The 13,371-nt window shown below is 38.2% G+C and overlaps 2 protein-coding genes across 4 annotated transcripts in view; one reads left to right on the top strand and one right to left on the bottom strand.

The window, feature by feature from the left end:
* The window catches only part of NADK2 (NAD kinase 2, mitochondrial), a 43,247-nt gene extending 35,580 nt beyond the window's left edge, over window positions 1–7,667 (top strand). For both annotated transcript variants that reach the window (XM_054583942.1, XM_054583943.1), the window contains 4 exons: window positions 2,496–2,551; window positions 2,680–2,733; window positions 5,050–5,173; window positions 5,651–7,667. In XM_054583942.1, the coding sequence (XP_054439917.1) occupies window positions 2,496–2,551; window positions 2,680–2,733; window positions 5,050–5,173; window positions 5,651–5,789 (373 nt within the window). In that variant the 3' untranslated portion in view covers window positions 5,790–7,667. The remainder of the gene's footprint in view (window positions 1–2,495; window positions 2,552–2,679; window positions 2,734–5,049; window positions 5,174–5,650) is intronic.
* Window positions 7,668–11,326: 3,659 nt separating this feature from the next.
* The window catches only part of SKP2 (S-phase kinase associated protein 2), a 29,151-nt gene continuing 27,106 nt past the window's right edge, over window positions 11,327–13,371 (bottom strand). Inside the window, exon 10 of one of the 2 annotated variants that reach the window (XM_054584020.1) lies at window positions 11,327–11,429. In XM_054584020.1, the coding sequence (XP_054439995.1) occupies window positions 11,327–11,429 (103 nt within the window). Of the gene's footprint in view, window positions 11,430–12,931; window positions 13,146–13,371 lie in introns of those variants that run through there. The other variant, XM_054584019.1, reaches the window with a different exon arrangement.

Genomic DNA, 13,371 nt, shown 5'->3' with positions numbered 1-13,371 from the left:
TGCTGGGTAGAACAGTCTTGGCTGTAGGTCCCCGCTTTTCATGACTTTGAATATTTCTTGCTAATCCCTTCTAGCCTGCAAAGTTTCTTTTGAGAAATCAGCTGACAGCCTTATGGGAACTCCCCTGTAAGTAACTAACTGCTTTTTTCTTGCTACTTTTAAGATTCTCTATTTTTAACCTTTGGCATTTTAATTATGATGTGTTTTAGAGTAGTCCTCTTTGTATCCATCTGGTGTGGGGCTCTCTGTGCTTCCTGGACTTGCATGTCTATTTCCTTCACCAAATTAGGGAAATTTTCTTTCCTTATTTTTTCAAATAGATTTTCAGTTTCTTGCTCTTTCTCTTCTCCTTCTGGCACCTCTGTGATGCAAATGTTGGACTTCTTGAAGTTGTCCCAGAGGCTGCCTACCCTGTCCTCATTTTCTTGGGTTCTTTTTTCTTCTTCTTTTTCTGATGGCTTGTTTTTTTTCTTCCTATGTACCAAATCATTGATTTGATTCTCATCTTTATTCATTCTATTTTTGTTTCCCTGTAAATTGTAGTTTATTTTAATTAGTGTATCCTTCATTTCTGACCGGATCTTTTTGATGCTATTGAGGTCCTCACTAAGTTCCTTGAGCATCCTTATAACCAGTGTTTTGAACTCTGCCTCTGATGGATTGCTTATCTCCATTTTGTTTAGCTGTTCTGGAGTTCTGATCTGTTTTTTCACTTGGGCCATGTTTCTTTGTCTCCTCATTTTGGCAGCCTCCCTGTGTTTGTTTCTATGTATTAGGCAGAGCTGCTGTGACTCCTGTCTCAGTTGTGTGGCCTAATGTAGTAGGTGTCCCGCAGGGTCCAGTGGCACAGCCTCCCCTATCACCCAAGCTGGGTACTCAACATGTACCCTTTGTGTGGGCTGAGTGCACCCTCCTCTTGTCGTTGAGCCCTAAATGCTGTTAACAGGTCAAGGGAGGGATTTCCCCAGGCCAGTCAGCTGCAAGGTTTGGCTGTGACCACTGACCATCAGGCTCCGCCGTCTGTGAAGATCAGCTGTGCAGGGGCGGGGTGGTGGGGCTCCGAAGTGGTCTGTAGCCGTCCACTGGGTGCGCAGGCTCTGGGGTTTCCTGGGTGGTGCAGACCAAGTTCAGTTCCCATCTCTGTTCTTCCTAGGGCCACCCTGCCTGAGCTATAAAGCCATCTGAGATGGCTGCTACTTGTGCGGGGCTTGGAGAGTCCCATGTGAAGCCACACTTGAACCTAGGCGGGCTGCTACTACTGCCCAGCCTGGCGCCACTTAGCAAGAGGTGCAGGGGCTGGGGGCTCACTGAGGCTGACTGTTGCTTGTTTGAGAGGATTGAGGAAGTTGTGAAACATGACCGAAGACCAGCCATTTGTATGGAAAAGTCACTGTCAGCAGTTTGGATGGGCCTGCAAGTTGGGAAGGACAGAGTCTTGGGATGTCCAGGACGGGGCAAACAGTGTTAGCCAGGCTGATGGAGTCTCAGATATGGTACCTGCCTGCTGGTTCTGTGGTTGTGTGGGTGGAGGGTTCAGAAAAGGGACAGTGGCCTCTGCCTGCCTATCTGTCTGGGGGAAAGCTGTCCCCCAGCTCTTGCCTTGATGCCAGACACTAAAGTTTCTCCCCTATGCCACTGGTGCCTTTCAAGCTGCTACTCTGGTGCTGGAGCTCAGAAGGAGTGAGTTTGAGTAAGTGTGTATGTGGGTTTTTTAAGAGGAACTGCTTGGGACTCCAAAAATTTTTTCTGCTGACTCAATCCCCACTGGTTTTTGCAGCCAGAAATTATGGGGACCTATCTTCCTGGCACTGGAACCGTGGGCTGGGGGCCTGGTGTGGGGCTGGAACTCCTCACTCCTGAGATGTCCATCCCATATTTTTATCTACTACATGTGGATGTGGGACCAGCCCATTCTGTGTGTCTGCCCTACTGCCAGTCTGAGTGGATGTGGTTTCTTTAATTCTGTAGTTGTCAGACTCCCATTCAACTTGACTTCTGTTGGTTCTGAGTGATGGTGTTTTATAGTTTAGTTGTAATATTGATGTGGTTGGGCAAGGAGGCGAGTCATGTTTACCTATGCTTCCATCTTGACCAAAAGTCCTGTTTTCTGAATATGTACATTTTAAATTTTAATAGTGTAGAATTCAGAATTACTCTTTGCAACTTCTATAATCCCTCCAATGTATGAGAATACTTCTTTTCCCATACCTAATGCTAGTATACTATTTATCAGTTTTTAATTCTTACATATCTGAAAAATGCTTGTTTTAATTTGTATTGCTTTAAGTGTAAGACTGAACAATTTTTTCATAGCAACCTGTGAACTGTTTGTCCATATATTTTGCCTACTTTTTAAAACTGGGTGAGGTGGCTATTGTCTTTTGGTTGTTTTTTCTTGATAATTTATGAGTTTTTTGTGTATTAGATTATTCCTTTTTTATTTTTAGTATGTTTTTAGAATTAAAACAAAGAATTTATGTGGTGTTTGTTTCTAGGTCATTCAATATTAACAGGGTTGCAACTCAGGCTGTGGAAGATGTTTTAAATATTGGTGAGTACCAAAATAGCTATTTACATATTATAATTGTGATATGCTATCTATAGTGTATATCTTTATGACATTAGGTATTATTTGAAACATTTTAATCAAGATATTTTCCCCCTTTCCTTTTTCAATAGCAAAACGGCAAGGGAATTTAAGTCTTCCGTTGAACAGAGAACTGGTAGAGAAAGGTCAGTGACAAGTAATCAAGATTGCTAAGGGTTTCATTTAAGTTCTGTATCAATTTTAAGATGTTATTGTGACATGTTCTTGTCTGATTAGCAACAGGACAGTACTTTTTGTTTTTACTCCAACATACTTTTACTATCCCTTCAAATATGTTAAAGCAATAAAAACTTTAAAACTGGGCTTTTAAAGTTTTTGTTATGTTATGTTATGTGTTTGTGTCACTCATGAAATATAACCTCTGTGTCAGAAACAGCATAACTGCAAATATATGCTGGGGAGGAAAATATAGAAAAATATGTATCTGGCAAATGGAAAATGCACACCTAAATTCAGTGTGTGGTTAATATACTCTGAATGAAGAGAAATTCACTGAGCTGTGAATGCTTTATGATTGCGTTCACTAAAATGTTCTGTTTGACCTTCTCCTACCTACTCCTTCCCAATTACTTCAGAGTAACTAGTCCTGTTGGGAGAAAGGATACTGATCAGGGAATTTGAACATCTGGGTTCCAGTCCCAGACCAAGCAGGGACTCACTGTGAAACTATGGTCAAGGCTGTGTGGGATTCTCCATTCTTCTACTTCCTCTGCTGTGAAACCAGGGAGGAAAAGTAAGTCACTGGTACATGGGGAGTCTTCAAATTTGTTCTTTACATTTTATTAAAAAAAAAAATTTTAAATTCTTAAATTCTGAAAACACATTCATTTGATTTGCATATGAAATTTTAACACACTAAAGTCCACTCACTACCAGGATCCTTGCTGTGCAGACCTCAAACTAAAGCTTTTCTTACTGTCTTTGTTAAATTGAAGAGCATCCTTCATATGAAGGTTTTATTTTTTTAAAAACCAGCAAAAAACCGTAACTTGCTTATGGTTGCATCTGCCTACCTTTGTAAGGATTTGTTCAGAGAGGCAACCAAAATAAAATGTAGACACAAAGTGGTCAACCCATGTTAAGGTTAAAACTGTCATCCATCTATAAATACAAACACTTAAATTTGAGGCTTACCAGAATAATTTCATTCTTGTTGGTTGTTTTCAAAAGGATTTTGCAGTAATTTAGAAATACTTAATGCAGTGTTTTAACAGTGTCAATTCATATATCTGTATATTTGGATTTCTACACAAGAATGCCTTTATTGGGGTGATGGTTTGCCTTTAAAAGAGTTTGAAAACAGGTCTAAATTTCTGAAGTTCCTTAATTTCTCTAAAAGGTACTCTGTTCTCTTCCTCTCAGTTTGAGACCTACAAGAGTGTTTTAATCATGGATTATGAAGTAGTATTAGCATTAAATCTATATGAAAGAAGGGAAAATTAGGCACTCATGGTAATTGAGTCTTCATTATGTAATTTACTTAAAACATAATGTATATAGACCAGCTGAAATTTATATCAGGTTTGTAAATTAATTCAAGGGTACATAGTAAAGAAAGTGATTGATTTTTCCCCTTAATAAACAAATGGCTTCGCTGAACAAATGTTGTTCCTTTGAAGACTTGACTGTCTTCAGAAGCCGTGGTGAGTGCTAGAGCTGCAGGTGCGCCATGCTCCTGGGAGCACTGTCTTGAGCTAGCACATCCTTTGTGTGTCTTCCCAGAGAGGTTCCCAGAGAGGTAAAGTCTTGTTTTTGAAAATGAATTAGATTTTTAAAAAAGAACCCAATAATTCAAATAAAGCTTTGGAAACTAAGGTAGATTATCTGACGGTCTTATAATGTCTTTTAGTGTGCAACTCAACTAAGTGTTCTTTCAGGCATTGTTTCAAGTACAGTTGACTAGAACCAGCTTGTGCTTTGTCTCCCAAGTCTCATCTCCTGTGCTTCTTGGTTAAAGAGAAAGCAGCTCCCAATGATCTCTAAAGCTACCTTGAATAATGGCATTTTCAGTAGTGAAGTCTTGTTGCCTGTCATTGTTTGAGGTTGCAGGTTGTATCAAATCTGTTAATTTATAATTATACTGATGTACTCTTTGACAGGACAGGGGTCCATGGCAACTCAGATTCCATTTTTGAGTGCCATAAAGTAGTTCCCCGGATTTTGTTTGTTACTACCTTTGAATTATTTTTTTTCCCCAAAATGTGCCTATTTCTTCTGTATTGTGAGTGATGTAGGCTCCTGTGGATTAATGTTGGAACTTAATCCTGATTTATAAGATTTTTTATTTTTTAAATGGAAGTGAGTTCCAAGGTACTTGATACCAAACAGACCTTTGGAACAGACTGTTTTTAAGTTGGGGATAGCATTCATGTTTCATTTTGTACTTTTCAAGTGGCCATCTATTATTAAATGTGCTAATATTTGTTTTCCTTTCTTCACAGTAACAAACGAATATAATGAATCACTGCTTTATAGTCCAGAAGAACCAAAAATACTTTTCAGTATTCGAGAACCAATAGCAAACAGAGTTTTCTCAAGCAGCCGCCAACGTTGTTTCACCTCAAAGTAAGCTTCCAAAGGCTGATGGTTTCATTCCTTGTAATTACAGAGCACACTTAATTTTAAAAGTATTCAATTTCGTTGACACTAATGCTGGTGGGAGGAGAACCTGTGGAACTAATGAGATGTCATGCTAACCTGGCTAAAATGTTTTCTTTCAAACCTAATGTGCCATTTTAGAGAAACTAAAATTTAGAAAAATAGAAGGGGCATAGTTACTTAATTGGGTGATGTGGATTTTTTTGTAATGCATTTAGAATACAGTAAGATCAAATTATCATTTTAAAAGAAACTGACTGAAAAGCAACTTTTTTCATATGTTGTGGAATAAAAGCAGGATAAACATTTATATAAAACTTAAATTGTGAAGCAGTAAACCTTCAGAGTAGGATTCACCTCTTTTCCCTTCCACATCTGACACTTTAGAATAAAAATTCAGGCTTTGAAAGGAACTTATTTAATGAGATATTGCTTTCTGCTTAGGGTTTGTGTCCGTTCTCGTTGTTGGGATGCCTGTATGGTTGTGGATGGAGGAACTTCTTTTGAGTTTAATGATGGAGCGATTGCTTCAATGATGATCAATAAAGAAGACGAGCTTCGAACTGTGCTTCTAGAACAGTGAAGGATCCCTCCAGTGACAAATTTGATTACCAGAAAATTACTTTAACTGCAGAAACAGACTACTGGTCATAAAGCCACATTTTTTGGTTGTTGTTGAGACTGGGTGGCCCTGGGCGCAAAGGTGACTAAGAAACTGAGATTTGTATTATCCTTCTGTTGGAGTCTGACGGAGAAGGTGTTCACTGGGGAAGGAGATGGGTGGACTGAACTGTTTAGAATTGACACCAGTGAAATTTCTATATTACTTATGATTGGTATCCAAGAGTGCTGATACCTTTCTAGATTTAGAGAGATAAGTTCAAATAAAGGATTAAATGTCTAGGATTTGTAATTTAACTGTACAACTTTTATTTCCTCCCCTTTTCTCCTAACTTTGTGAAATTGGTCAGAACCAACACAAATCATTTGACTAGTGTATATTTTTTATAGCACCTAAAAATCAAGATTTAAAAAAACTTTTGATGATGGAGAATTTTGATAAGTCCTGACATTGACCTAATTGAAATAGGTACATGTGTTTTATATGTGCTACAAATTTTCTAATTTCAGAACACACCGAGGCTAGTATGACTACCGATTTAAGAAGTTCAAACAATCATTTTTGAAATTTATAGTTTTATTTGACTTGCAGGTTAATTTTGACAATGCCGGGTTAATTGAAGTACATATAACTGGATGAAATCAGGATGCTGTTACAAATATGTCATTATGCCATAGCTATTTTAGATCATAGACAAGTTTTATTTAAAACTCTTAACATGGATTCAAAGACTAAAAGGATGCACTGATTAGACATACTCCACTTGGAGTTTGGTCAAACTTTTAAAAAGTATTATCTATTTTTAATATCATGGTAGTTTTCAACTAGCTCATATTCCAAGTTTCACACATTAGCTTTGGAGGATAAAATCTTACGGTTTTTCTCTGCCTGCTCCTCCATGAGAGTTTCTTTGTTTTTGGAGGACATTATTTTTATCTAATTCTTGATCTACTTATATGTAATCCTAGAATTTTCACAAAAGGCACCTGTTGCTGCATCATCAGACCATTGGTAGTCATGTGCCACTTAAAGTTATATTTTTTCACTTGCTATTTAAGAACTTTTATTCAGTCATTGAAATATTAATATATTGAATATCCATTCTGTGCCATGCACTGGATCAATTGCTGGATGTACATTGATGAATGAGACAGACACCATCCTGCTAGAATATGAGTCAAGTGAGCTCAGAAGTAAATTCTATAAAAGCTAGGATGTATAATCAAATTGAGTGCTCTTAGTTTTGCTAGCATTTAACATGTTCCTCTCAAATTTTCTATATAAATGTTACTACACAAAAGTAATCTAGTTTTTGATGTATATCCAGAACAAGAATCTGTTTTTCTTCAGTTAAATGTATCTGTATAGACATTCATTAGCAAAGAGTTTACATGATGCATACAGTAAAAATTAGTGTTTTTCCCAGAACTAGTTCTAGTTTCTGGTTTGATTTAAAAATAATATACTTGAGACTTACTTTATAAAGTGAAATTGCGCACTACAGAAACTCCCCTACTAGGTTTAAAATGCCTTCTTGACAAAAATGCCAACTCCATCTTCAATATCAAGGAAATCTGATTGTTCATATGGTATTATAGATCTGTTAATATGTAACATATTAATAGGTAACTTCTGTGTAAAATTGTTCATAAGCCATATTGTAAAGGTTTAAAAAATGTTTAATGTGCTCCATTTGCAATATAACTACTAGTATTTCTACTGTGTAGTGGGGATTTATTTGTAAGAGATGCTGAGAGGCAAAGGATGTTGGAATAGCAAAAATGTTTTTATGAATTAACTTCTAATGGCAACAAAATGTGAATAAAATTAAGCTGTTATTATCTCTCCTTTTTTGTGTCATTTATTAACTCTTACAGGGTCATTATTTGAAAACCTGGTTTTCCTAAAATGTTATGTTTCAAAAGCCTTTTCCCCACTGCTAGGTATTATTCTTTGCCCTCCTGACTTCATTCACTGCTAATCTCTGACAGAATTTGGTTTGTTATATAATCAGGGAATAAAGTGCTTATATTACCTTGTAGCTGTAGAGACTCTTCAGATAATTTTGACATATTATTTTTGATGCCCCATTATGTGTTTGTATTTATGGTCCCAGTAAATCAAATCATGGGAGAGCAGTGGTAATAGAAGAGGGGGTTGCCTTTTTGCTTGTTCAGGATCAGGGTATCCAGTGGAAAGGGGTTCTAGTTTCCCACGTCTTCAAAACTGGTACCTGTCCTTACGTGCTCTGTACCTTCTCCTGTGTGATTATTCAAAATGCAGTATCCTCTGCCTTGTAGCTCCTGAGTAAATGTGCGATTGCAGTTAAGTTCACCAGGATAGAAGGTGTTGTCACTTTATTCAGAGATAAAGATTTTGCACTTGGTCAGAGTGTCCCTCATCACTGCAGCTTGTGGCTAGGGTATAGCAGGAGGAATCGAGGGCCAGAGACACATGTTATGTCTCTTCATGGAAGAATATAATATTACCTATTAAGTATCTTCTCCTTAAAAAAGAAAAGAAGAACTTGGTAAGTCTGTAGATCAGGGTTTCTCAGTGCTGCACCACTGACATTTTGGGTCAGATCCATCTTTGTTGTGGGAAGCTGTCCTGTTTATTGTAGGACGGTTACCAGCGTCTTTAGCCTCTACCCACTAGATGCCAATAACACCTCTCCACCTTTGACAACCAAAAATGTCTTCAGGTATTAAAAATGTCTCCTGGGGTGCAAAATCATCCTTGATCTAGAGCTGTTTGCTGCTAGATCTAATTGCCAATTTTTGGAAATAGGAGCCAGATTAACCTGCTAAGTGTCACTCCAGGGATTATGTCAGCAAAATCCAGAACACAGAACGTGGAGCAAAGAACGTAGTTTCTGCAATAAATTGCAAGAAAAAAGAAAGGGAGGGGAACTCAAAGATTAGAGTTGAGAATGTCAATCAGTTGTAGCTAGAGCAGTTAGGTAAGAAAAAGAAAAGGCATTCAAATTGGAAAGGAAGAAGTAAAACTCACTATTTGTAGGTGACATTTAAAAAGCCTCAGAGACCTCACTAAAAAACTGTTAGAATAAATGGGTTTAGTAAAGTTGCAGGATACAAAATCTTGAGAAAGAACAGCTGGAGACATCATGCTCCCTGATTTCAAACTATATTACAACACTCGAGTAATAAAAACAGTAAGGTATTGGCAAAACAGACACATAGATCAGTGTGAACAGAATAGGGAGCCCAGAAATAAACCCATGTGCATATGATATGATCAATTAATTTATGAGAAAGTTGCCAAGAATATACAATAGTGAAAGGACAGCCTTTGATAAATGCTGTTGGGGAAATTAGAACATGCAAAAGAAACTGGACTACAATCTTACACACAAAAATTAAAACAAATTAAAAAGACTTGAATGTTAGACCTGAAACCATAAAACTCCTAAAAAAAAAAGTCAAATTCCTTAACATCTGTCATGGTGAGGATGTTTTTTGAGTTTGACACCAAAAACAAAGTAAACAAAAGAAAAAACAAGTGGGACTACATCAAACTAACAAACTTCTGCACAACAAAGGAAACCATCTACAGAATGAAAAGGCAGCCTTCTGAATAGGAGAAAATATTTGCAAATCACATATCTGATAAGGGGTTAATATGCAAAATATGTGGAGAAATACAATTCAATAGCAAAAAAAAAAAAAAAAAAAAAAATCCAGTTAAAAAATGGGTAGCCCTGGCTGGTGTGGCTCAGTGGATTGAGTGCCAGCCTGTGATCCAAAAAGTCACTGGTTTGATTCACTGTCAGGGCACAGGTCTGGGTTGCAGGCCAGGTCCCCAGTAAGGGGTACAGGAGAGGCAACCACACATTGATGTTTCTTTCCTTCTCTTTCTTCCTCTCTAAAAAAAATCTTTAAAAAAAATTAAAAATGGGTAGAGGATACTTATACCACCTTTTGTTTATCCATTCATCCATCAATGGACATTTACCATAAGTTGTTGCCGTATCTTGGTTATGGTAAATGATGCTACAATGAACACGGGGTGCATATCTTTTCAGGTCAGTGTTCCTGTTGTGTATACACACAGAGACAGAAGTGGGAATATTATTCTGCCATAAAAAATAAAATCTTACCATTTGCAATGACATGGATGGACCTTGAGGGCATTATGCTAATGAAATGGTCAAAATAAACCCCAAACACCATGTCATCACCCCACTTATATGTAGGATCTTTTAAAACAAAAATCCCAAGCTCAGCGCAGACAACAGATTGGTGATTGCCAGAGGCTTGGGGCGTGGGGGTGGGTGGGTAGAATGTATAACGAGTCGAAAGCTATAAACTTGCAGCTACAAGTCATGGGGATGTTGTGTACAGTAGGGCCACTCTGGTTAATAATACTGTACTGCCTATGTGAGTGTTTCTAAGAGCAGATTTCAAAAGTTCTCATCAAAAAACCCTTAAGTATGGTGACAAATGTTAACTAGTCTTACTGTGATCATTATGTTGTACAACTGAAACTAATATAATGTTTAGGCCAATTAAGCCTTCATTTAACAAGAGAGAATGTCCGTCAATGCATGTGGACCATGGCTGGAACCTGATCAAAACAAACCCATGTAAGAAAACACTTGAAACAACTTGACATTTAATGTTTCAGAATTAACCCAGGAGAATCTTTTATTCTTGGAGGTATGTACTGAAATACTTAGGAAGTCATAGATCTGGGTTTTACTTCAAAATAATGTGTCAGGGGCGCTTGCGGAAGGGATTCATGAGATCATGGAGACTGGCTGTGAGTTAATTAACGATTGTTGCAAGTGGATAATGAGATCCACCATATTCGCTGCTTTTTGCATTTATTTAATGCTTTTCATAATTAAAAACAGAAAAGGAAGCATAGTAGTGACGATGAGAAAAAAGAAATTATAAAAATGGTAAAACTCAAGAATCACCCTCCTATCTGAACAGGTGGGCTAAAAAGGAACTGAATTCCTGGGAGACTTCTGGGTACAGGGTGAACGATTCAGTTTCCTAATGAGAATAAAATACACTGTATAAGCTGATGGAGTCAAGTCTGCAATTTAACAAGTGCTAGTAGCTGACTTTTCTTGATAGCACTTCACTAACCCCATCAATTGCTCAGATTTCCTAAGTTTTATAAATGCTATTTTTAAAGCACTTTAAAGATAAATAAGCCTGTATTTAGCACCTTGGTAGGAGGTATTACAAACTATCATTTTAATTTGAGAAGAATCCTATGACTTAGATGGGGCAACACGGCCACGCTGGGGCTCGGGATCATTTTGAAGGGCCTTCCTCCCTTAGGGGGCCGAGACACATGGCACCCCCACCAAATGCCCGCCAATCTTAACTACAGCACTCGAGGAGGAGAAAGAAAAAAGAAATACAACAGAGCAGAAGTACTCATTTTTATAAAATTGTGTTTTATTTTAAAACAAGTTTATAAAAGTAGAAATCACATACAAAAATACAGATTACTCTGAAATGTTAGCAAAATAGCTTTTGGCTGGTCTTGAGTTTGGAAGTACATGTCTGAGGGCACCTGGAAGTTGGAGTCCAACCGATCCTGTCCCCAGCCCTTGTCACTAATCTGTAAACAATAATCTCAAGTAGTATTTAGCACCTTTTAAACACCACAAAATTGAAACATAATCATTTCTGGTATAACTATTTTAAAATGGTCTTCCTCAGATTTAGGCAGATAAGGGTACTTCTTGCCACTCTTTTTAACGTTTGAAAAATCTGATTTAAAAAACCAATGTTATTAGAAACGATGGGTTTTGTTTGGCTCTTCTTTTCCATTTTGAACATATGGGGAGATCATCAATTTAAGTAACAAATTGTGTTTGGTCGTTTTGTAAGTAGAATTTAAGCCATTTGCTTCTATGTATCGTTAAAAAAAAAAATCATCACTGATGCTATAAAAAGGTTCAACACCTGAGTCTTAACTTTCCTGCAGGTGCAAGTTGAGCTTACTGCTCTGACACCACGTGACACACACCTGCTTCTAGTGGATATCTTTCTGACTGAGAGGAGCATGCAATGCCTCCTAAGGAGCGTTAGGTCCAGTAACCTTATAAAGTGGGTAGTTTAAAACGGAGACCGAGGGAAACACTAAAAAAAAAAAAAAAAAAAAAGACAATTTGAAAGACTTGATTCCAGAGTAATAGAAAAATAACTTCAAGAACCTCAGCAATAAAGGCAAATCGCAGGCAACTTCAGCATTCCCTCCAACACTGCAATACAGACTGGTTCCTACCACCTTTCTAAAACAAAGCAAGGCATTTTAAAAGCTAAAGAACCCACATTAACACCATTTGATTATAAAGTTGGTAGAACACAATCTTACCTCCTCAGCTACGTTAGTACTCTGGGAGCACAGTACATTAAAGGGCACTTCATTAATGTGCATTAGGGCACAGTCAGCTTGACCTGCCGCAGAAAACTGCCCCCCGACCCTTCAGATTCTGTATCTCCGGTTGGTTGGTTTTTTGAAATTTAGGTTTGAAGGTGAATGACCCAGGACTGTTTGTTTTCTTGAACCGAACTGCAAATCCAAAGGCAGGTTTGACACGTGTTTTTCTTTTTCTATCCCCAGACTGATTGCCTCAATTAGACTATCCTAAGATTCTTTGTGTTCAGTTCCCAATATGAATAGCTTGTCATTCTTCCAGTCTATGTCTCAGAAAGCGACATTGGAAAATTAAATAAAGTTAAGGTACCATAGAAATCAAGCAAACGATGTGCTTACTGCTGCTTTTTAAGCTTATTTCTAAACAGATTAATAAGAAGGGCACTTGGCAGAGATGACTCAGATCTGGCTCTGGAGGGATCTCAAGACTACTGGCTCACGCTGACGTTTCTAAGGCCCCCGGCTAGATCCTCAGGAGCATGGGGGTGACGGAAGCTTGTACAGTCATTAAGAAAACAGAAATGCTTCGTTTTCTCTCGCAAACGCTTCTCTAGTGTACTTGTAGAATGAAGGCGGAGGGAAAACCAAGAATAAAAACAGCTGAGTGCTCCAGCAATCGGGCTCCCATGTATTTTCCCTGATCCCATGCAGAAAGGAGACGCCATTTTGCAACGTATCCTTCACAGACAACTGGGCTTCTGCAGCGTCAGTCGGCACCGGATGCCCCATATCTCCGGGTGGCTTTTGGTGCCAACGGTAGGCCTGGCAATGGTGGTAAAATGGGAACCGTTAATCTGGATGTGAGGAAGGGCTTCTTTTAACAGCGGAAGGGTAGCGTCTGGCACGATTCCAAACACTTGTAGTGTTTTCAGTGTGGGGATTTCTCCAAGTTCACTGGAAAGGAAGAGAGAGACTTTCAGAGCGGCAATTTCTATGGAAACCGCTCCACTAGAGTTACGTGACCCAAGTTTGATAATTTGCATCATACTCTCTAAAGTGCGAACTGATTTTTAATCTCCATTCTTGATTTGTACTGGAAGGTGGTACTGTGCGGTGAGGACCAGCTGGCAAGCTGGTCATGGTAGAAGTACAGGTTTTACTGTGGCATCAGCTGGAAATC

Source organism: Pteronotus mesoamericanus, unplaced genomic scaffold (genome assembly GCF_021234165.1).
Source record: "Pteronotus mesoamericanus isolate MK-2021 breed Mesoamerican mustached bat unplaced genomic scaffold, CSHL_Meso_final contig_75, whole genome shotgun sequence".
NCBI classification, from domain to species: Eukaryota; Metazoa; Chordata; class Mammalia; order Chiroptera; family Mormoopidae; genus Pteronotus; species Pteronotus mesoamericanus.
This window is presented reverse-complemented; position numbering and strand designations above follow the sequence as displayed.